Genomic DNA, 26,127 nt, shown 5'->3' on the forward strand with positions numbered 1-26,127 from the left:
CTCACCCATATAATGTAAGATATGTTTTCGCTTTATACTAAAGAAAATTTTGTTTAGCATACCCACTGCTGCTATGTTTGCATTTAGATGTTAAAAGTAAACATGTATGTATCTGAAAACTATTGTAAGTAAATATGACTTTGGAATGCCTATGGAAGAATGAATAAAATGTACCTTTTAATTTTCCTCATATGCCTATAGCACAATAGCATTTGATTCTACAAATAGCGTATATGCTGTATAATTCTTTTCTTCTTGTCATGGAGACCTACATATATATCTTTATAAACACGAAGTACATGCATGTTGTATAAGTTTACTTTAAACAAAAGCATCAAAAATTCCACTACAGAATGTTATCACCACTGTCTATTACAGCCTTGTCATAGTTAGAAAGAATAAAATTTACAGCAATATGAGATAAACATTCCTAATGGTCTTAATTTCTTACTTTGTAAAAACTATAGTAAACAAGTATGTTGATTCTGGACTGTAGAGCCTACTTTCATAGATAACGTACTATACAGACTGCCTCTAGAAAAAATGGATTTTAAATTTAGAAGCCATTATTTTCTTTTGTTCATTCATTCCCATTCTGGCAAGCACCACCTTTAACTTTATATGTTATTTAATGAGAACCTTCTCTCTTCTGTGAGCTTTCCAGACAAAAATGGCAAAGAAAATACAAGCTATACAAACACTTATATCAATATGTTTAAATAAAATAATATTTTATGGATGTTTTTACTTTGAGCATAAACCAGCATATTTTTCACATTATTAGATATGTAAGAAAGAGGGAAAATGTGAACAATTACAGCTTACATTACAGAAGAATTCTCTTATTGGGAGAGATGTTTAAATACATTGGATTCAAATAACAACTAACTCACCTTTTACATATTTTCCATAATTTTTTTTGCCACGGTTGCTAAATATCAGTGATACCTGTGTTCCAAGCAAGTGCAATTGCATTCTTACCCCTCAGTTCTTCAGTGAAGCCATACTGTGAGTTTGTGACACTGCAATAATTTATACAGAAATAGGATGTAATGGCTTAAATGCAGAATTCTCATATCCCTGAAAATTCCAGCATAAGTGGGAAAGAGAAAGCTCTTTTTGAAATACAAATATCTGCAGTAGAGGCAAAGGGCATACGGAACACCCTCCCACACACCTTTTGTGCATAAGTATTCTTCTTTTCAAGTTTCTTTTTTCCTCTTTAAGAGACTCTTGGTATTTACATGTGGACTCCTCATTATTTCTTCCAGATCACAACAACAATGGCCTAGTATGCCATAACTTTAATTCAATCAACAACTCAAGCTTTATATGAGGGAAATATACTTCTTCAAAATGAGAGCAAAGGCTGCTTTTGTCCTGAAAATGTAATTCCTCATATACTTCCTCATTAATCCCATGCCAGTTATTCCCAAGAAGCTAGCAGCTAAATCCTAGAACACCTCTCCCAATGATCACCCCATAGTGACTAGAAGAAAGTACATGTAAACATAGAACCTTTTTGGTAAACAGTAAGATTCTTTAAGAATCTCTAAAGAAAAATAATATTTATAATTGGGACTGCTCTGCATTGCTTCAATCTAAAAGGTAAAAGTGACTAGATTCAGCCCAACTTCAGAGATTGCGGTATGATTCTTGAAAATGCTGATCTAGTCAAGGAGTTCAAATTCAATGTTATTGATTTTTTCAGCTTCTGTTGCACCAAGCAACAAGAGCATTCCCAGTAGCTATCTTTGTCCCTCCTATCAACGGCAAGGAAAAACTACATGGTGATAGAATAACCACACTCTCTTGAGCTGCTGTGCATGCCTCTGAATCAATAGCTGGCAAAAGCAAGATTCTGCTCTAGGGAACCATGCAGAAATGCTGCAGTTTGGCTGGTCCCACTGGATGATTTATACAGGCACTGGTGTGGGTAATCCAGTGTTACAAAAGAACAAAGAAGGAATTACAGGGAATTTTACAACAAAAATGTATTTCTAGCAATAGAGAACTTGATTCTAGACCATAAATCGATGTTCTTTGCCATCATGAGCCATAAGGATAACATTACGGTTGGAAGTCCAGATCAGCCGTGCCAGTTTGAGTGCATTGTGTGAACCTGGTGAGGCAGGCTGGACAGGAGGCACCTGGTATGTTTTAATACAGCGGAGCTGAGGTGCAGAGTTCAGCATTCCAATACTTCCCAAAAGAGAGGTGTTCATCTGCAGTAATAGAAAAAAGAAAGTCAACATTGAAACCAAAGGATTTCCTCTGAAGAATAATTTAATTTGAAACAAAGTGTTTTCCCTTTTAATAAGACCTGCCTAGTACGCGCTGCATGACCTTCAATTAAAATTTTATTTAGTTCATACAAAAACAGTTTCTTAAATTAAAGAAGTGCTGAGAATCTAAACAATATGCTTGCAAATGCTCCATTAACTACATCCAACTCTGCAAAATGAAACTAGGTGTGCTAAATTCAGTAGTGCATATTTTACTGCTTTCCTTTTCCCTCTAGACATTACATTATCTACAATGACACTTTTACAACCATATTTTAAAACGTTTTCCTCCATTCTTCTCAGCAAGACATGATAAAAGTGATTTTTTTAAAAAATGGACTAAATGGAAAAATAAAGTGCAGTTAAGTTTCTGGCTTTTGTAAGTGACATTCTTCTGCAATGCTTGAAACTCAGTGAAGTTTAGAAACAAAATTAGTGGCAAGAAATTAATTCCAGTCTCAGAATTTGCCTTTTTAAAATTTTGTTTTCCTTTGATTCTGTTTACTTCAAATTAAATAGTAAGATCTCAACCAACATATTAGTTTAAACCTGTATTAAGTGACAGACTTCACTGTATTAAAAGTATCACCTGCAACTTTTTTATATTCTTTTAATACAACAGAAGTTCAGAATGGAAGTAATAAAATTATAATTTATGACCATTATATTTCTGCGGGAATATTGTACATGCACACACCTAGAACAAGTTAAAATAATAAAAATTTACAGATGGAAAAGACCTTTTGGATGCTGGAGTATAGCTCCATGATCAAACAGGAATGATCCCAATGGCATAACAGAGAACTCATGAAGGACAGATGAAGTCCCAGAGGACTGGAGAAGGGCAAACATAATAATCCCATCTTTGAAAAGGGGGAACAAAGAAGGCCCAGTGAATTACATACCAGTAAAACTAACTTAGATACCTGGAAAAATACTGAAACAATTGATAAACAATCCCTTTGTAATAGGTTATAGAAAATAGTGGCTTAGTGAATGGGGGGAGGGGTACAGGGGGAGGAAACCGTAGATGTGATATGTTTTGACACCAAAGAGGAGGGCCACCAATGGGTAGGGGGTGAGGGAAAGGAGGGCAGCTGCCCTGGGGCTCTAAAATTCAAAGGGGCCCAGGCTCTTGGTCACTGCCATTTCTAATATGGCAGCCAGAGTCCTGAGCCCTTTTGAATTGCTGCAGGAGTGCCACACCAAGTGGTCCATGTGTCGCTTGGGCTGGGGGGAGTCATGCTCTGGGCAGCAATAAGGGTCAGCTGCTCCAGTCCTGCCCCTTCCATCTGAAGCCCTGACCCTTCTAGGGATGTGGAGCTGACCCCCACAGCTTTTGCCATTGTGGGCTGTCGTCCCTACTGATTTTGACTTTAGTAAGGCTTTTGACACAGTCCTATATGACATTCTCACAAGCAAACTAGGGAAATGTGGTCTAGATAAAATTAATAAGGTAGGGGCATAGAGAATTACAGAGTTGTTTGAAATAAAAAATAATAATAAAAAAAGGGAAATTCAGTAAAGACAAGTACAAAGTACTTCACTCAGGAAGAAAAAAACCCAAAAAGCACAACTACAAAATGGGGACTAGCTGGCTAGGTGGTAGTATTGATGAAAAGGATCCATGGATATAGTGGATGAGAAATTGAAGCTGAGTCAATAATATGATGCAGTTGCAAAAAAGGCTAATATTATTCTGAGGTGTATTATATATAAGACATGGGATGTAACTGTCCTCTCCTGTATTTGGCACTGGTGAAACCTGAGCTGGAGAGCTGTGTCCCATCCTGAGCATCACATGTTAGGGAACAGATGAATAAAATGGAGAGCAATAAAAAATGATAAAAGGATTAAAAAACCTGACCTATGAGAAAAGTTTAAAACAAAACAGCCTCCAGCATCCTGGGTTTGTGAGACTTGAGAAAAGAAGAGAGGCTAGATAATTTCATGGAGGTTAGGTCCATAAAAGGCTATTAGCCAGGGGATAGAAATGGTGTCCCTGGCCTCTGTTTGTCGGAGGCTGGAGACGGACGGCAGGAGACAAATCACTTGATCATTGTCTTCGGTCCACCCCCTCTGGGGCACCTGGTGCTGGCCACTGTTGGCAGACAGGCTACTAGGCTAAATAGACCTTTGGTCTGACCCAGTACAGCCATTCTTATGTTATGTTCTTATGTAAGACTGTGGGGGGCGGGGGCTGACCATCTTCAGATATATTAAAAGCCATTATAATGAGGACAGTGATCAGTTGTTTCCCATGTCCACTCAAGGTAGGACAAGCAGTAATGGGCTTTATCTGCAGCAGGGTAAATATTAGGAAAAACTTTCTAAAACAATAGTTGAGCTCTGAAACAGGCTTCTAGGGAGGCTGTGGAAGCCCCACATCTGGAGGTCTTTAAAAACAGATTGGACACACACTTCTTAGGTTTAATTGGTTCTACCTCAGTGGAGGGGGGCTGGACCCGATGACTCTAGGTGTCTTCCAGCCCTAAATATTTGAGATTCTGTGATAATCCTTTTTAAAAAATAACAACCAAAGCTTCACCTCCTTTCTGGGATTTACACAAACAAAATATTAAGAGACAAAACATTTCAACATATCTGTTGATCTCTATTCTTTGAAAAAATGGAAATATTTTTGAGTTATATTTTGTTACGTATTTTAAAAATGGGAAAAAAACTCCCTCAAACATTTCTATTCTCTTAAATGCTCCAATACTTTTGAAATACTCCCTATATAAAAATTTATCAAGATGCTAATTTTCTGTACAATAGGTAGGTGATGGTCCAGATGGATACTAAAACTGGGCACATGAAACTGGGCAAATCTTAGGACATTTAAGATGTGTTATTGCTGACACCATGTTCTGAATTCTGATCAGTACGAAATATAAGCCATTACTTTTTCTAGCCCTTCTCAGCAGCAGAATGGTGTCAGAGAGTGTAAATCATGGCATCTCTAGCAGGGAGCATGCAAGCACCACTGACATTTTCACAATTTAAATCATCTTGAGTAATAACCCTTTTAAGATGACTAATGTTACTGATTTTCCTGCATTAATAATAGTACTGAATAGAACACAGAGGGGGAAAAAATCACTAGTGCACGAGGTCACATTTTAAAACTAAACACATACGTACTTTTAACTCTTTATGTATAAACCAGCTTAACAGGGATGGATTTATACACAGTAAAATCTGGTGAGTCATCTTTTTAAACCTCTCCCTGAATATAACATTTTTTAAAACGAAGGTCCCTTTTCTATTATTCTACGTAAAAGATCAAAATCAATAAGCCTGACTGATTTCCAGATCTTCCCAGGTAGTTGAACTAAGTATATATACTGATAGCTGAACATTTTTACTGTTCTTAATTCACTCTTTCAGAAAGCACAACATATTATAGACAATAACTCAGTATGTTTTATGGTGTGTACAATTTTGCTGAGTGGCATACAGAAAATTGTGGAATATTAAGAAAACCATTAACTAACATTTGCAGGCATACTGGGTCCAGTCTTGCAGTCTTACTACTGGCAAAACTCACCATCTTTGATGGGTATTTTTCCTGCAGGCCTACTGTTTTCAGACAACTATTATTTAAATTTATTATTTTAAAAACATTTTTATATCCTTTGGCCATTTGAGTTCATTTTCTGATTTAAATGCATGTGTTTTAAAACTCTTAATGATATGTAAGGTAAAGGTGAATGATCATTTTTAAAAAAAGGAATGGAAACTAAATGTAAAGAAATAATAACCTGATGATATTAATGCCAATATATTTTTCTTCTAGAATTACATATGAATTGATTGCACATGAAAGCAAGGAACAGGTTATGCATAATTGAGGGTAGTCCTGTACATATTTTCCCATCCAAGTTTACCAGCAAATCTTTACCCTTACTTGCTATTTCTTTCCTGTTATGTCTTGGGTTCTGGCAATCATGTTAAACTGACTGCTGATGTTTTGTTATGGTCAAAGGGGAACAAAACTGCAACTATTAAAACACTGTATTCTGGTGATCTGAAATAGAATTTAAACTCTTAGCTCCAGACGGGAAAAAAGAATAGGGCTTCACAAACCAATTGTATCACTTAGCCCAATTGCACAGTTTGCTAAGGGGGGAAAAAAAACCTAAAGAAATAATGCTCTTTGCAGGATTAAAACAAAAACAACATAAGAAAGAAAAAGATTGTTCAAACTATGAATTTAAACTCAAAAGTGTAGGTATGTTGTTATCCTGCTTTTTATAGTGTGCACAGTTAACTTTTGGCGCTATATAATATAAATATATATTAACACCAATAAGAATTTTGATTAAAACACTTAGGCTACGTCTATACTGCGCTCTCTTGTGCACGAAAATATGCAAATGATGCGAAGCAGTGAATATCACTGTGCCTCACTTGCATACTTAATGAGCCACCATTTTTGCGCATGGGTGAGCAAAAATCTACACAGCTCCTTTTTGCGCAAAAATCCCCTCTTGTGCAAGGGCCATTCTTTCACTTTTTTTCAAGCAGAATGGCTCTTACGCAAGAGGGTTTTTTTTTCACAAAATCCCCTTGTGCAAAATGGCGGCTCATTAAGTATGCAAATGAGGTGCAGCAATATTCACTGCTTTGCCTCATTTGCATATTTTCTTGTGCAAGAGAGCGCAGTATAGACATAACCTTAGATCAAATTCTCAAGCCGTAGCATAAAAATTAATTTAAAGGAAATAAAAAAATAAAATCCCAAATGCCTGCTTAGAGAGCCTACTTACTACTTGCAGGCCCTTCTTTGGCCTATCATTAACGTACCCTTACATCTGCAAGGCATCAATACAAATTATAAAAGTATGGATATTTTATTAAGAATATAGTACTAGTCTGTGATGTTCCAAAATCATTAATGTTCTTGAGTTATACATTTTAGTGTAGACATGAACAAAAAAAGGAATACCTACAACCTTACATTTAAAAATAACAATACAAAAGTATTTATTATTATTTATTTATGGGCATTGATAATCACAGACATAACATGAAAACAGAGGATATGGTGCAGTGGATTGGGTGATAGCTTTTTGGAACTCAGGGACCAAGGTTCAATTCAATGCCACAGCGCGCACACCCTATTTCTTGATAAAGTAGCATTACCTCTCTGTGCCTCAGTTCTCCTTTTGCAAATGGGAATAATAGTAATTCTCTATTTCACAAGTATGTTGTGAGGATATGAGTGTGTGGGGGGGGAGATGGGGGGGGGAGAGTGAGAGAGAGAGAGGGGCAGAGGCCCAGATAATATTATGATAATGGGCAATATATCAGAACCTAAGATAGATAGAGGTCCTTATTGCAAGGAGCTTATCTGTTTATACATTTATATTTATTCAACAGTTATATTTATAATCTATCTATACAGACAACATGAATGAATAAATTAGTCAACATGTTATCTTAACTAATTAAGAAACCAAAGTTCAACATCTAAGCAATTTAGGCACTCAGAAGCCTAAATCCTATTGATTTACAATGGTACTTAAGCACCCAAGAGCCTATGTCACTTTTGAAAATTTTACCCTTTATCAACATGCTTGTGTGACAGCATCACCAACAGTATGTGAAAAAGAACTAGTAGGGTAATAAAATAAGGGGAAGCAAATGAAAAATCAGTGGCGAGTTACAGATTTGTATATAGATTGTCCAACATAACATTTATATTCTGGTTTCAGCTTTAACTTTTGGATTTTCCTGATTTTTTTAAAATGCTGGTTATTTCAACCATAATGATACATTATTTTTTATCTCTGTCAGGGGTTACACTAGAACTGAACTACATTTAAAAAAAAACCAAACCAAATTGTATATACAAATGGAGATATACCTATCCATCTCATAGAGCTGGAAGAGACCTTGAGAAGTCATGGAGTCCAGTCTCCTACCCTCATGGCAGGACCAAGTACCATCCCTGGCAGATTTGCCCCAGATCCCTAAATGGCCCCTCAAGGATTGCACTCTCCACCATAGGCTTAGCAAGCCACTACTCAAACTGCTGAACTATCCCTGCCCCCTAAATGCTAAAACTCTACTGCTGGGGTGGGGAACCTAAGGCCCGGAAGCTGGATGCAGACCCCGACTTGCTTGAATCTGGGAAGCCCAGGTTGGTGAGGGGTGGTTTTTTTCTTACTTGTGTGAACCCAACTGATTTTTTTGTGGGTCAGTGGTCCCCGACCTCAAAAAGATTCCCCACCCCTGCTCTACCCCATTTGCAATACTACCATCATTTATGTATTCTCATCTTTTGTGTATATACACTTACCTGCCAAAAAGAGATATGACTGTCTGTGTTGGAATAAGTGGCAAGGTACCGTCCGTCAGGAGCAAAAGCCACAGCAGTTATTGGCCCTTTATGACCATGGATAGTCTAACAAGGAAAAAAACATAATTTAGAAAATTACTCAACACAATTACAATCACACACACACTCACAGGACACAAAGCTAACTGTGTGTGTGTGTGTGTGTGTGTGTGTGTGTGTACGTACAGAAATGACAGATACAGGTCATAATTGTCAGTTAAAACTAAGTATAGTAAAGAGATCATAGTAGGGCAAAATGATATTTTATTATTTCTTAAATGAAAGTGGATTGAGTGCTAGTATAAGGTGGCACAGCTTTGAGGGCAGAAAAACTACAGCATGTGCAGCAGCAACTGAAGTTTTCCCATGCTATTCCATTGCTGCACATCAGTCCAAAACTAGATACAAAGTAATAGAGTCTCCAAGCCATCCTTGCCTTCTCTGCTCAGACTGTTAACAATGATGCTATCTGTTGTAGCTTTGCATGTAGGAATGTGAACATTTGTCCATTTTCAGGGATTCTGACAGGTTGCAATAAAAAGTTCAAAATTACAACCTTAACTACGTCAATTATTCTTCCCTTGGTTATTTGTAGTTATTGTAGCAATTGCAGGCATTTGCTTGCCAACTTTCATATTATGTTTTGTGGTAAAAATGGAACTGGCAGATAGGGAATGACATCTACTGCTTTATAGTCATATTACTAGTGACCAGTTTTTATTACTTAGCCTCCAAATCTCATGCCTTATCTGTGAAACCTCAGTGAATTTTTCAATGATAATTGTTCCACCAAAGGTTTCTGGATAGCCATCTACTGATCTCATGCCTGACATTTTAAACCAAGAGTACAGAATGATAATTACAAATAATCTCGGTGAATTTTTCATCCATAGCTTGTATATCTTTGGGAGAAAGCTAAAGGTTCTGTAAGAAAAGAATGATAAAAGAGCTAGGCATTAATAATTATATCTAAGCATGGCATCCCAAAGTGTTAAATCTCCTACATTTTGACTAAATTCAGCAAAGCAATACCAGAGTGCCAACAAGAAATCTATTTTTGTGTAACCAAAACGTGGAACCAAGCTGGTGCACCCTGGTGCAGCACACCAGAAAGAGACTGTCCGGCAGGAGGCTGGGCTTTGGGTGCTACTGGCATCCTGAGCTGTCCGGTCACAGCACACACATGATCCAGCCCTGTGCTTGGACAGTATAGTCCCCACTACCCTACCAGCTCCAGGGATTTGGCTACACTCCCACCCTAACCCCTACCATGAGCCTGCCTACCTTGACTCCTGCACCTCCCAACCCCTGCACTGAGTCCCCCACACTCCTCAAACCCCGTGTCCTGACTCCTGCATGTTTAAATTTCAGGTCTAAAATATTTACCTGAGAGTTTATTGTTACGTGGGAGTAATAGTTCTTCTACGGGCAAACTGATCTGTCAAGCTCTGTTGTTTTTACTATGGAAATGCTTCCATTGCCTGAACTTTTTTCTACCTCGCTACCGTATAATAACAAATTTGATATTTTTCATACCTTTTATATTTGTAGTGAATTTATTGTTCATACTGTTAAGTCTACAAATAATGGAAATGCATAGTCAATCACGTCTTAAAATACATAGGATTTTATATTAGAATTTTAAGTTTCTGATATTTAATAAAGTATTTAAGTACAAAGACTTTTGACTGCCAACAACTACAATACACGTCTCCAGCAAAGCACATATTTGGTATGTTTTAGTATCACTTGCCCTTCTGAAAATGGGAAAGGTCTTGGGATGCACAGACTTGCACTGTTCCTTTCCCACTGGTCGACATAATCATTTATGACCAATCTTGATTAAATCAGCAGCGTGTAATTAAAAACTTTTGGATCACAGCCATAAAAATGTTAATTAAAAGTTCAAATCTTTTATAGAAGATGAAGTATAAAGGAATTATTTAAAAGACATAATCCTCAACTCCTAGTAGCACATAACATTTTCTCACATACACAGTAAAAGCTGTGTTCTCCAGCACTTTCCCAACCGGAGAGTTCTATTAAAGAGCATTTCTAATATCTCCCAATATAATTCTTCAATCTAATAACCGGGACTACTGCCCATAAGGTTATGCAATTGCACATGCTGCTCTCTACTTTTATACAAAAGAGACAGAAGACAAGGAAGAAAACTGGTATCAGGGATTGATTAAAAAAAGCAGCTTCCAGGATGTGCCTTAGGGTCAATACAGATTCAGCCCAATCTCTTACATCTTCTACTCCTCAAATGATAACTGATGTTGACCCTGAGGCACTGCAAGATCCTGAAGTGCCTTCCAAATCATCAAAGAAAGCTTAAATTATGTTCTAGTTTTAGTGGAAAGTGAATTTTTAGTGATCTGACTGTACACCATACACTGCCCGTAATGATAGGTAGTGTCATAAGATAACCCACTATATAGAAAACTTCACTTGTATACACTTACGTACATCAGGAAACCAATCACTCTGCAGTGCAGTACTACTACTGGATTGGTGTGTATGTAAACTATTTTACATTTTATTCATTGTATTGTATTCTAACGCTTTGAAAATTGACATGCCATTGGTAAGTGTAACTTTTAGTTAACTGGAATATTTGATTAACTGGCACCCCCCTATTCTCCTTACATGCTGGATAACTAAGCTTTTATTGTACTTTACACTATAACCTGTATATTGCACAGGGGTAGATATGCAATTCACAAACCGCTGCAATAAAATATTTTTTTGTAAACCATACAACCAAAAATCTTTTCAAGGCCTAGTCTGGAGTCCGAAATTGGCCAAAACTCCAATGTCTTCAATATATATTACAATCATATCCATCATCTTCTACCAAAACCAAAACCCTACATGCAATGTTTATAGGCATAGACCCAGAATTAGGAACCTTAGATTTTACTCCTGTCCCTGGCACTGACTTGCTGCGTGACTTTCAGAAAGTGTCAGCTTTCTGTACCTCAGATTCCATCTGTACATTTGGGGTCATGATGCTTATTCATCTTTGTGAAGCACTTCGAAATCTATTCACAATGATTATTTTAAATTTTGAATAGCAGCACTATCTTTCAACTGAATTAAAAGCTAAATACTTTTTGTGTAGCTTTACTTGGGTCAAATTCACAGCTGGTGTATACTTCATATTTACATCATGTCAGTCTCTGGATTTTTAAGCAGACCTGGGGCTCCTTTGCGCTTGATTTTGCACCCTACCTGACGATCTTACAATCTAAGAAGAAAAGTTACATAAAAATACTTGGCAAGATGGACACAGTTTTTAATACACAACTGCAATTTTTCCTGGATAATGGTGAATACTTATATCATTATTAATTGACTGATTTCTTATAGGCCTCATTGCAAAGTTATTTTTAAGCAGAAAACTGTAGTATAGAATAGTAGCATTGTGGATTAGTTGGGGAGGACATTCCACGCACAAAAGCAGGATGGAAGAAGTCATGAAAATGTTTGCATGAAAGCTGACAAAGGATCAGACAAGTAGGGTTGCCAGATGGTTGAAACAAAAATACCCAACACCTTTCTCCCCTCTCCCCCCCAAAAAAAACACGGGGAAAAAATTCTGTTGAAGGACAAAAAAAAGGAGGGGGAAGGGAGACCAAAGTTGTTGAGAACACCCCCCCCCCCCCCCCCGCATTAAAACAGCATGTCCCCTTTAAGAGCGAGTGTAGGGATAGGAGCAGGGGAGCAGTTGAGCACTAAGACCTTGGTTGGCAGCCATTTTATGCCGGCAGCCTTGTGGAACCAGGTAAACATGGGGGCTGGGGTCGGGGGGGCTGGGGGTGTTGGGAACTAAGGGGATTTTGGGGGGGGGGGAGGCCGGGTGCTCAGTGTTTGTAGGGTTGCCAGGTGCCCAGCATTTTCGCCTCCTGTCTGGGGAAAAAGAAAATCAGAAAATATCGGACATTTTAGGTGTCCGGTATTCTCTAAAAAATTTTTACCAGACAGGAGGCGAAAATACTGGACTGTCAGAGAGAATACCGGACACCTGGCAACCCTACAGACAAGACTGGCATTGGTAGGTTGTAGGAGATAAAACTGGCACAATAACAGACAAGAGTAGTCAAATAAAGGGGGAGCAGAATCGTGAAGGGCCTTGAAAGGTAGGACAAGAAGTCTGAACTCAGGGTGTGTCTAGGCTACAGGATTTTTTTTAAAAAAAGTAGCCTTTTTTTGAAAAAAACTTCACCTGCATCTAGACTGCAGCCGAGTTCTTTCAAAAGTAAATCGAAAGAACGCAGCAGTTTTTTCTAAAAAAGGTGCTATTGAATGCAAACCGTGCTTTTTTGAAAGAGAGCATCTAGACTCTTTCGAAAAAGCGGCTCACTTTTTTGAAAAATCTGCTTGTAGTCTAGATGCTCTTTTTCGAAAGAGGCTTTTTCGAAAGTATCTTTAGAAAAAGCCTCTTTCAAAAGAGGCTTGTAGTATGGACGTACCCTCAGTGTGGTGAAACAAGGGCAGCCAAAGAGGGAGAAAGTTAATACAGTACAACCTCAAAGATACAAATACCAGACACCAGGTGAAACGGGAATTAACCAATCAGGCAGAGGCAGAGACCAAACAAATACTGTATTGTACTTTTCCTGTATTGTATCTTAAAAGCACCTGAACTGTCTGTACCAACTCCACCCTCACTCCTCCCACACCCAGGCTGTGTCTAGACTACATGCCTCTGTCGGCAGAGGCATGTAGATTAGACACATAGGCAAAGGCAAATGAAGCCGCGATTTAAATGATCGCAGCTTCATTTAAATTTACAAGGCTGCCGCACTGAGCCGACAAACAGCTGATGAGCTGTTTGTCTGCTCAGCGCGCTAGTCTGGATGCTCCCGTGCCGACATCAAAGCCCTTTGTCGGCAACCCCGTTATTCCTCGTGGGATGAGGTTTACCGGGGCTGCCGACAAAGGGCTTTGATGTTGGCAGGGGAGCGTCCAGACTAGCGCACTCAGCGGACAAACAGCTGATCAGCTGTTTATCGGCTCAGCGCGGCAGCCATGTAAATTTAAATGAAGCTGCGATCATTTAAATCGCGGCTTCATTTGCCTTTGCCAAAACAACAAATCTACATGGCTCCGTCGACGTACCCCCACAGGGCATCCACTTACATCTAGGAGTGAAGATGCTGGGGCTGACAGCACAAGACAGCCAGCAGAGCAGGATCAGCGTGGGGTCTGTGCTGCTTTCTCCCCTTTCTGTCCACCTCTCCTCCCTTGCTGGAAGCAGGGGAACAAGGTGTTTTCACTTCCCTTCCTCTGGCCAGGAGCCAGGGGGCAAGTTTCCAGTCCAACCCAGGGAAAGAAGCATCTGCAAGGAAGCTTTTTCACTGAAGAAGGAGTTCAGCAGTTGTTGGAACCTTGCTTAGAGTTCCAGTTGCTGGAACTGAAGACCAAACTGCACTTTGTTCACAGTTATGAACACATTTGAGAGTTATGGACAAACTCCATTCCCAAGATGCCCATAACTCTGAGGTGCTACTGTATGATCAAGCAACCTGTCAGGAAGATGATCTTAGCAGTTGTTTTTGTATGGGGCAGAATGGAGTGATGGTTCAGGGATCCTGGAGATGAAGTTACAATATGTAAGGTGAGAGATTCTGGATTAACCTTTGCCCATCTGAACAGAAAAAAGGACATATTTTAGAAATTTGATGGAAGAAGTGAAAAGATTTAGCTACAGCCTGAATACACAGGGCACGAGAAGATAGCGTGGATGTGACTTCTAAGTTGCAGCCCCAATCTTCAAGCCTCGATGGCTAGACTGATGCAACTAAGCCAATATTCAGAAGTGCTGTACCTGAGTACTCACAAATATTAATGACTTCAGTGGGAACTGTAGATGATCTGTACTTCTGAATGTCAGCTCACTTAAAACCTGACCCTGTACCATGTAAGAAAAGGAGAGTTTGCCACTGACTTCAACAAACTCAAGTTCAAGCCATTAGGTGGTTAAAACCAGATTTATTTCCTGAGTTTAGAGAAACCAGTTTAAAAAAATTTAGCATAAGTACCTATAAAACTTGATTTTGAGAAAATATATTTTGCTATTATTATGCAATAAAATATTAGAATTAGAAATGCAAAACCATTTAAATTATTTTCCTCAAAATATGCACAGTATAATTATTGTTTCTGCACTGACAGCCTCTGTTCTGTATCAGGCTAAAACTAGGCATTAAATAGCAACATTATAATATCCCTATTGAGAACTGAGTTTGTAGCATTATAACTTGAATTATAGTATGAAGATGCATCCTATAACTGAAGGTGGGAAAGTACAGTAGTTTATATTTAAAATACAAAGTAAGATATACTGCACTTACAAGAGGTCATGTATTAAGAATCTATTGTAATACTTTCTTGCTGTACATCATGTACAAGATATGTCAACTTAAGCAAACCCTTGTGTCTTTAATGTAATCACTATTGCTTAATGATAAGGAAAACTAAAAGGCCAATTAATTATAGGATTCAATATTTAGACCATCAAACTCTTTAGCACTTAACAAGCAATTAATAAGTGTCAATGAAAAATGTTTTGGTAATACAAAGGTGAAAATCAATAGCACTAGCATACTTGTTGCACTCTTTACCACTGACAATTTATCCAAATAACTACAGTCCTTAAGGGAGCCACATCACTTTGATGTTTTAATTTATGTACTTTCCTAGCTGACATTAATCCTTTAAAATACAGATTTACCTTTTGCATGTGTTATTCAATGTGCATTTGGCAATGCTTAGCCTTTTATTTACTTGTCAGCTAAATAAGCATATCACAAAATCTATGCAGCTCAATCAGAAGCATTTTATTTGAACCAATGTTCTTGCTTTTTGAGGCTCACCTAACTGGCGGATGCAATTTTATTGCTATGCTTAAGGCTACCTGGAAGGATGTGTCTCTCTGCTGTTTCTAAAGGAATAGCATGATAAAATATTTATTTAGGTTTATTTTTGCCTTTTGAATTACACTCAAAATGGTAGGTTATTGGTTATTGGATTTATGGAAAAAATCGAATATATGGGCATATAACAATGGCATTGGTTCAAGGATAGGGTTTATTTTGAACAAGAAATATGGTGGGACAAAGTGCAGATGTTTACAGCATCCCTCTGCCCAACCAATTGCTTTGCTTTTTTTTTTTTAAATGGGGCGGGTGTGTGGGGGGGAATGCTTCTGGGAGACTATTTGACTTCTGCACCTGCCTGTATTGCTGTATTGAGGCACACCATCTATTGATTGGAGTTATGAACAACCTATTTGAAGGTCTAATATTTCCCAAACTCTACATTGAATTAAATTGTTCTGTCAAAAGTAAACACCTGTGCTAAATGTTGTATACTACTATAGCAATATTGTGAAGTGTTTTATTATAACAACTGAAATACAGAACTAGATATTAATGTAACCATTGGTTTACTGTAGAAATATACATTCATTACTAATACCACCAACTTTATGGGTATTAGGGAAGTTAAATTTAGATTAATGGGCTAATCAAATAGTTGATTCAATTTGCAACAACTATTTGATTAGTTGATAAGGGTGCTGACACCTTTGAAGTGTAGCAACAGCCCCTCTTTTTTATGGAGGCAGCAAGGCGGGGCAGCGACTAGTTGACTAGTCTGTCGACTATCCGATAAGCTTTTGCTTATCGGATAGTTGACTAGTCATTCGCATCCCTAATGGGTATCTGTTCCCAAAATTCTGTGGGTAAATGAACAAAAAGGAAATGACAATATTGCATATCAAGGAAAGCAATGTACCCAGATGCATCATTTATAATTCCAACATACACATAATAAAGTTTGGAAACCTAGCCATGTGCCATCTATGTAGCACAATAAGCAGCAAGAGATTAGACAGTACTCCTTTCCCTAGGAACACACTGACCACTGCTTGTAGTTTGGGTAGTTAAGCAGTTCTAGGTCCCTACTTCCACCACAGAATATAGAGCAAATCAATCCTGGTATGGAGTGCTTATTTGCACATTAAAAATTAGAAGACTTTGAAGCTTTCTCATTAATGACTAGCCAATGATGCTGATTTTGTGGGCAAACTCTACAATCCCTCACTCTCACAGGCCTTGGGAGACAGGCCAGTTCTCAACTACAGATAACCCCACAGCCTGAAGCAAATACTCACCAGGAGCTACCCACCACACCACAGAAATGTACTTCTGCAATAAATCCCGTTGCCAACTCTGTCCACATATCTATACAAGTGACACCATCAAAGGATGTAATCACATATGCCACACAATCATGGGTTCATCCACCTGCACATTCACTAATGTGATATATGCCATTAAATGCCAGCAATACCCTTCTGTCATGCACACTGGCCAAACCATACAGTCTCTACACTGTAGATGCCTGCAAGTCATCAAGGTCTGATGAAATGCATCCTAGAATACTCAAGGAGCTGATAGAGGAGTTATCTGAGCCTCTAGCTATCATCTTTGGAAAATCAAGGGAGATAGGAGAGATTCCAAAAGACTGGAAAAGGGCAAATATAGTGCCCATCTACAAAAAGGGAAATAAGAACAATCCAGGAAACTACAGATCAGTTAGTTTAACTTCTGTGACAGGGAAGATAATGGAGCAAGTAATTAAGGAAATCATCTGCAAACACTTGGAAGATGGTAAGGTGATAGGGAACAGCCAGCATGGATTTGTAAAGAACAAATCATGTCAAACTAATTTGATAGCTTTCTTTGATAGGATAACGAGTCTTGTGGATAAGGGAGAAGCGGTGGATGTGGTATACCTAGACTTTAGTAAGGCATTTGATATGGTCTCGCATGATATTCTTATTAATAAACTAGGCAAATACAACTTAGATGGGGCTACTATAAGGTGGGTGCATAACTAGCTGGAGAACCGTACTCAGAGAGTAGTTATTAATGGTTCTCAATTCTGCTGGAAAGACATAACAAGTGGCGTTCCGCAGGGGTCTGTTTTGGGACTGGCTCTGTTCAATATCTTCATCAACGATTTAGATATTGGCATTGAAAGTATGCTTATTAAGTTTGCAGATGATACCAAGCTGGGAGGGGTTGCGACTAATCTGAAGGATAGGGTCATAATTCAAAATGATCTGGACAAATTGGAGAAATGGTCTGAGATAAACAGGATGAAGTTTAAAAAAGAGAAATGCAAAGGGCTCCACTTAGGAAGGAACAATCAGTTTGTAAACCCCTCTGGGGGTTTTGCCATTCTTTTGGAGAGCCCATGCATGAAATACTGCCATATCACACAAGCCATAGTAAATCATCTTATTTGACACTTCAACCAGAAATCTCCATTATGTCCCACTGAATTTGATCATGAACATAAAGCACTGAGAACAGAAACCACACTATGAAGAGCTTTGAAAGTCAAAACCACTCCTTGGGATATCACTAAAAATGCCATTGAAAAACTAGAAAACACACAAACACACAGTATACTTTTTGTATGAAGCACTGTTAAATGAACAAATGGATGCATTCTGAACTAGCTAAAATTTATGAGTTACTAGTTGTAGCCTTATACAAATTTCATTGTATTACTGCAATCTGGAGGTGACGAAGGCTTACGCAATGATAATGAAGTCTGAATAGGGTAGCAAAGGTCACAACTTCTAGCCCAATTAGCAATGAAACACAATTTTTGGCTAAAACTGTTTTTCAGACCTTCTGAAACAATTCAACAAGATTCCTAGATGATGAAAACAAAGATGTGTAGGTAAGCGTCAACAGAATACTACAGTCTAAGGCTACGTTTAGACTACAGGCTTCTTTCGGAAGAAACTTTTTTCAGAAGAGATCTTCTGGAAAAACTTCTTCCAAAAGAGAGCGTACACACTGCAAAAATGCATCGAAAAAGTGACCTGCTTTTTCGAAAGAGTGTGTCCAGACTGAATGGACGTTCTCTCGCTTTTAAGCTGTGATTGCTCTGACCGGAGTGGTCACCAGAGCACCTGTGCTTTTTCCTTTTTCTTCTTCCCCTAAAAGAACTCCCTCTTCCCTGTCCACTCATGCCTTTTTGTGAAAGAGCTCTTTCACAAAAAGGCTTCTTCCTCATAGAATGAGGATTACTAATGCCAGAAAAACCCCTCTGTTCTTTCAATTTTCTTGTGGAAGAACACAATTGCAATGTGGACGTTCCTCAAGTTTGTTGGAAAAATGGCCATTTTTCTGACAAAACTCTGTCGTGTAGACATACCCTAAATGACTTCACTATCCCTCAGAAGCCTCTCCCTCACATTGCTATTCACATGTATCATTAAAAGTGGATCTAATAATTCCCTTTATTGTTATCTGGTGATATTTATTGGAATTAGTCTGGCAAACAAATCCTGTAATTTAAGATTATTTTCAGTCATTTAAATTGGCATGGTGTAAGAGAAAGAAAGTCATGCAAGATATGTTAATTCTTATTCTAGATCATTGCCTAGAAGTCTTATGGCTCAGCAATAGTGTAAACTCTAGTCCCACTACATATTTTTCTCTTCTCACTGGATCTTCTGTAGAAGTAGCACACTTCTTTGCAATAACACTCGTGGTAAGTTTTATTACTTAACTCCTTGTATTTCTACGAATTTTTGCGAAATTGTCTATAATTTCCAAATGCATAATTTAACCCACTAATAACATATACCCTTCTACTCACTGATATATGCCTACAAATGACTGACATATCTGGATCTACAAAACAAGGTTCAGGAAGTAATTGATATTCCATTATATAATTGATCTTTGATTTCAAATAGAAGATTGCTTTAGCTGTGTTTGACTAAGATTAGCCCTTTCTAAAGAGTCCAGTGATTCAAAAGATCTTTATAGATCACTAATATTATTGCACACCCCAAAACAAACTTTTGCTCAGCTTTCTAAATTCAACTGCTCTACTACCTCATAGGTATGGTACAGTTATTTTCAACAAATATTTGTACATGTAAAACACCAGAAAACAAACACAAAACCAAACTCCACAACCCCTTGAAGATGGTGGGTTTTGAGTAATGCAAAAAGTAAGAATTTTGGGTTCTAGCTTCCACCAGCCTAGAGTAGATCTGTTCATCTTTATTTTTTTTTCATGCCACTGAAACACAATATGCAACACAATATGCTATGTCTACACTGCAACACTATTTCAACACTATCCCACATCTATAAAGAAAGCCTGTTATTTCGGGCTCGCTGTTCCGATGCCCCTGTAAACCTCTTTCTATGAGGAGTAAGGGATATTTCAAATAGCATTTTCTTTCAAAATTTGGCACTGTGTAGGCAGCGCCAAATGACAAAATAAGTTATTTTGAAATAACATTGAACTAAGATACACAATTTGTGTAGCTTAAATTGCTTATCTTATTTTGAGTTACAATGCAGTGTAGAGGCACCCTAAAAGCCCTATCTTCAACTGTGCCTAGAGTCTTCTGAAGGATCAGCCCTGACGTATAAATTCATTCTCTACCTTCAAATACTTCCTCAAAATTCATTTATTTTGGGTAGTATTCCACTGTCACCACAGGTGTCAGTCACATTGCCACTTCTGCACATGATCATGACTGTATTACGGGGGGTGGGGGGGAACAAAGACAATACAACATAATTTGAATGTTCAGTAAAGTTCCCAGAGAAGAAACTTAAAAGAGTTTCTCTTTTTCCCTTAAGCAATCTAGAATTTTGTCACTTCACAATCATTACCTAACCCCTTCAGTCCCATCATCTCCTTAAAAGGGGGTTTTTGAGTTAAGGTTTTTAAAATAATGAATCTGTAAAACACTCTCCATTCATGTACTATTACAGTATATAAATAATAATAACAATAATCTGATATAATTAAATCTGATTCTTTTGTTTTAAGAGAGCTCACTTTCTAGAGATATTCTGTTTGTCGTCTTTACTTGTGTCTAGGAAATTCTGCCCCTCAGCCTCTCACTTGCCTTTCAAAACATACACCAACACTTACAGTGTGTTATATGCTTAGATACACATTTTATAATATGAAACGATCAAAAGTGCATACTAAAGTTCAACAGTCTTATGTATAAAGACAGATGTTAAAACATTTTTCTCAATTTTTGCCATACCAAAAATTATTTTTTTCTCAAAAATGTCTTAATGTGAATTTAAAAATAATTCAAAATCCTTATCCTATAAATATTTAAATGAAGCTATTGTAGCATATTTTCACTAAAAAAATCAAAATCTATAGACATTTTTAGTTATTAAACTGGAATGTTCATTCAAATAATGCTAGCACTCGCAACAAAAATTCAGTAGGCCCATACTAGCAAAGAAAGGGGGGGAAAAGCACATTTGCATTTTATTTAATTTATTTTTTGCCTGTCCTTCAAATAGCTTTTCAATAATAGGACGGTAAAGTCAAAGCACATCTACTTAAAATTTTTAACTTAATACAACACTAAAACATAACAATTTTTAATCTTCTGGTAATATAATTTTGCATCAAACATTACAATTACTTAGTATTAAAATGTGAATTGTATGATTTGACAGCCAGCATACAATGAGAGCACAAAGTGACCTTGAACAGCAGTGTATAAAAATACATTTATCACTGAAATGGCATGCTGGCTGTCAGTCAATATATGCCTCTCATTTGTTAGGAGGTTCTCCTGCTGTGATTCCTTCATTACAATTTGCTTTTACTTCCTGGGCAAATGACAACCAGAAAATGAGGCAAGCTTCTATCTTGACCAAACTTAATCCAGAAAAAATTAGATGACAGCTGCAGCCAACCAAGTGTTACAAGGTGTTTTACAAAATGTTTCTAAAATGTACTGCTATATATCTTTAATGCTACAAAATATTAAATAGGGTAGCCAATGAACTAGCCTCATTGTCTCTAAAGCCATCACATTTTATTAAGTTATCCAGAGAGTCTGCAAAAATCAATCCCACTTATTTTTCAAACAAACCAGATGTTTACAAACATTTGATTTACATTCCACTTTAAGAAACATACCATTTTTTCAGTTTAAGACACTTCAGATGACACCATAGAAATTTATTTAGCAATTAACAATTACACCCAAATGACAATATCAGTCTTTGTATGCATAAAGTTAATTCTAGTCTGGTTTATATTGCAATTATATTTCTAAAAGCTGATTCTTTAAATGGTATGCAATAGTTTATAGTTTACCTGGCAGAAAATAATTTAAAATATGCAGTATGTGTCATACATATGGTCCAGAAAAACAAAAATAATACTTATATATTATATTAATTTTTAAAATATTCTTCCTTTGAAATTTGCCAAGTAAAATATATTTAACTTACATACACATTGTTATAAAGTAATAAAAGAGGTACACTACATATACATACAAACAATGAAAATTAATTCAGAAAAATGCATAAATTCACATCATAGGTCAAATTATAACTGCTGTAAATCATTGTAAAATACTGGTTCTTGAACTACAAATCCCATAAGATTGATATTCAATAGGTGGGATAATGATTGTGTTGATATCCTAGCTCTAGAGAGCACTGTACACAAAGAAAAAAAAAACATTTTCCAAAAAACACAATGTGGAACAGAATCACCATTTATTAGGAAGGCTTTATGTAACCAACTTTAAACATGCAAATCATATTCTTAATGGGAATAGCTTAATAACTGCCAGAAATACATAAAATTAGGAAACATTACATAATATTAATCCACTCAAATAGTATGAAACTAGATTCATTAAAAGATTATATTACAAAGGAACATAGAAAACAAATAAGTAGCAACAGTACGCTATCAAACTAGAGTACTAACAGTTGAATGGGAAATAGATCTAATTTAACTCTAATTTGAATAGCAATATACCTAATTAATTAAGAAATTTACAAGAGAGTAAAATTCTCCCAAACATATTCCATTCCTTTGTTTAAAATAGCTTTGATAAAGTTCGTAAAAGCAATGCCCGTATTTTGCCTGTGGGAGCTACTGAATTTTATCCTCATTTTGGTATAACATTTGCTATAGCACTGATTGACACAGTATTACATTAGTGATTCCTAATGCAGGAGGATAACCTTTTCCAATAACAAAAATAAAAAGGTATAATCATATACACTTACAATAAACACATTTTGTCAATAACAGCACCACAAAAAACTCCTCCCCCTCCAAGAAAAAAATTGCAAGCAAGAACAGCAAAATGAACTCATAACTCACTCATATTAAAAAGCTCTAAGCCTCTGATCTAATCTGATCCGAACAATGGATTGTGACTAAAAGACTCAATAAAATAGTTAAAATAAAATTGAAGAAAACTTTTGTTATTAAATTGAGAGATTTAGATTTTTGTTGTTACATAGCATGAGTTATATAATTTTATCCAAGAACTTTTTCCAGTTTTCAGGATATGATTTTTTTTTTTAGAATGAGCAGCAGTGATACAAGGAAACAATTCTATATTGAAGTAACATTATATGGCTTACAACTTCAAAAGACAGACTGACTATCACAAAATTACTGTAGAATCTCCTTAATGGGGACACTCTTGTGAAAAGTTTACATCCCAAAGAAGCAGCTGTGCAGATTAAGAGAAAAAAAGCTACTACATATATAATATAGATTGCCTATCTCCTAGAACTGGAAGGGACCTTGAAAGATCATTGAGTCCAATCCCCTGCCTACACAGCAGGACCAAATACCACCCTGATGAATTTTTGCCCCAAATCCCTAAATGGCCTCCACAAGGATTGAACTCACAACCCTGGGTTTAGGAGGCCAATGCTCAAACCACTGAGCTATCCCTCCCCCCTAAAAATTAATGGAGATTGCCTATCTACTAGAACTGGAAGGGCCTTGAAGGTCATCAAGTCCAGTCCCCTGCCTTCACAGCAGGACCAAGTACCATCCCTGACAAATTTTTGCCACAAATCACCTCCACAAGGATTGAACTCACAACCCTGGGGTTAGCAGGTAAATGATGAAACCACTGAGCTATCCCTCTACTACAAAATAAGATCTGATCATATTTAATAAGAAATAAAACACACACATTATAAATACAGACTCATTGTATATAAATGTTCACATTCATCCCTTTTTTCTCTTAAAATTATTTTCAAATAATTATGACAATGTGTAAGAATCTCCTGCATTTCACCTGTCTTATTTCTTTTTATGTCGTAATCTTTTGTAACCAAAGACCAGACTTTACAATTTCATACCTATTTAACAACAGAATTCCTCACTTGGAGAAAACAAAAAGTATTGGGCCCTATACATTAAAGAACAATAAGCCCTTTGGTACTGACCAAACCTTCGAATAAAGCCAAATTTTTGCTAAGGTTCTCCTATTCAAGCAGCAATCATTGCAATGTGCAATCAGTTATGAAGGGGAAATCAGTTTCCTAACAATATTCCAGTGACTTGGCTATTTCTTTAATTAAAGTGCATTTGTTTATGACACCATTTGCACTCAGGGAGCAGTCTTACTGACTGAAGTTTGTTCCTAAAATCCCACCAGGGGGCCAATGGTACTAGTCTCTTGAATGGGACAGGTAGAAATTGGCTCTAAATCTCATTTTATTGTTGTTGAAATTAAACTTTCCTCCAACTTTAATCATAAAAATCTTTAAAGAAAATATGTAGGGTACATCGTTAAAATAGCATCATCTGTGTATTTTGAACACTGGAGGGCATTTAACCTTTGACTTCATGAATGCCAGCACACAGGGAATATGCATATATCCACAGCTCATATACCCTTTCCTACCAGCATATCGGGGTTCTGGGACTTAATTAAACTCTCAGAGCATTTTGTGCCCTGTGAATTTTGCCCATGGCCTTTTAAAAAAAATGCTAGGTCATAAGATGTAAAATTATGCCTTCTGAATCACACTTTGCTCCCAGCTCTCACTCTTAAACCTTTGGCTTGATTCCCAGGCCTTTACTAAGCTTGTACACAAATTCTAATCCTTTAACAGTCTTCTTTCCACTTTCATCATTCTCTTCCAAGAGGCTACAGTATTAGACATTGAAGCCCAATGTCTCATATCACCATCTATATTTTTTGTTAGTCTCTGAGGTGCTGCAAGACTATTCGTGTTTTTTAAGTTTTTCCAGTTACAGACTAACACAGCTACCCCTCTGAAACTTTTCAACCAAGGAGGTCAATCCTGCAACGAGTTACTCCCACTTTTTCATATTTTTATTTATAATCTCACTGGTGTTTCATGTAGAAAACTGTAAATCAGATTTTTAGACCTTTTTGCAGATATTCATGTTGCTTTATAAATTCTAAGCTTTAAATCTGGCACAGACATTTGTAACTAACTAGAAACAGCAATACCAGGGGACTGTGTGTGGGAATAAGCATATGTAAATATCTAATTAATTTGCAGGATTTGGCCTGGAATTTCTACTGGAATGCCCGATTCGGAGCACTACCAGCAAAAATTCTGAAAAGCTGATAGGGTGTTTAGGATCGAATGTAAGAAGAGCTACTCAGAATCTAATGACCCCTCCTGGGATAGTATGCTACCATGCAGTCGCAGAAGGGGGTATTTAATCATTACATTGGAATTGTAGTCTGGAAGCCTCCCATTTTCTTATTCCCACTTTTGCTATTCAGGTTTTATATTCCTTTATTTCTCTTTTGTCTCCAGTGTTTGTCACTATTGACCACCACCAAGAATGAATGATTCAGGCAAGTGTATGCCTATTTGCTATAATATAGTGATTCTGCAGTTAAAGGGGTACACAGGTGAAAGTACTTGCAGCAGTAGTAAGTACAGTGCATAGTCACATTAGAAACATGAAATGATCTACACAGATATATCTAAAAAGAACCACTCCACCTGGCAACTCTTGCTAACCCTTAAATATACTACTTAAATATTAAAGCAAATTGGATGCAAATTTTATTTTTGGATTTTTAAAAAACATTTGGTTGCTCCTACTTTTCAAAATCAATGAAAACTCTATAACTATCACTTTGATGTAACCACACATCACAACTGCAAGCTGTTTATAGAGATAGATCCGCTAACAGCTGTGTCATAAGGCACACACACGTTCTTGCATTCACAGTCAATACCATACAATCTGCTCTCTCATTGCACAGTTCACGTACAGTAACATGTCCCAAGGCATTGTACAATCTATAAAAAAATAACCGAAAATGCAAAACCTCAAATGAACAAGATAAGCCATGAGGGGTGTGATGTGTGAGAGTGTGTGTGTGGGGGAGAGGGGGATAAGGAGGGAGAAAGAATTTTGAGATTAGCCTTAAAAATGCATCTGAGCATTCAGAAACTTATTCTTCCCTAGCAAAAACAGCACCAATTATTAATTCAACTGTTGTGCAATTCAAAAGGAAATCTAATTAATGATAAATAATATTTGGCATGTTATATATAGGGTATTACATTTTCAGAGCAATCAACAAATATTAACTGATAAATAATTATTCAAAACACCTTTTTCAGATTT

General features: G+C 37.0%; 1 protein-coding gene across 3 annotated transcripts in view; it reads right to left on the minus strand.

Annotated features, from left to right (window-relative positions):
* Positions 1–239: 239 nt before the first annotated feature.
* The window catches only part of WDR7 (WD repeat domain 7), a 352,131-nt gene continuing 326,243 nt past the window's right edge, over positions 240–26,127 (minus strand). For all 3 annotated transcript variants that reach the window (XM_006116571.3, XM_075932629.1, XM_014570212.3), the window contains 2 exons: positions 8,593–8,697; positions 240–2,225 (listed from right to left, as the gene is read on the minus strand). In XM_006116571.3, the coding sequence (XP_006116633.2) occupies positions 2,022–2,225; positions 8,593–8,697 (309 nt within the window). In that variant the 3' untranslated portion in view covers positions 240–2,021. The remainder of the gene's footprint in view (positions 2,226–8,592; positions 8,698–26,127) is intronic.

This window comes from Pelodiscus sinensis, chromosome 6 (genome assembly GCF_049634645.1).
Source record: "Pelodiscus sinensis isolate JC-2024 chromosome 6, ASM4963464v1, whole genome shotgun sequence".
In the NCBI taxonomy this organism is placed as follows: Eukaryota; Metazoa; Chordata; order Testudines; family Trionychidae; genus Pelodiscus; species Pelodiscus sinensis.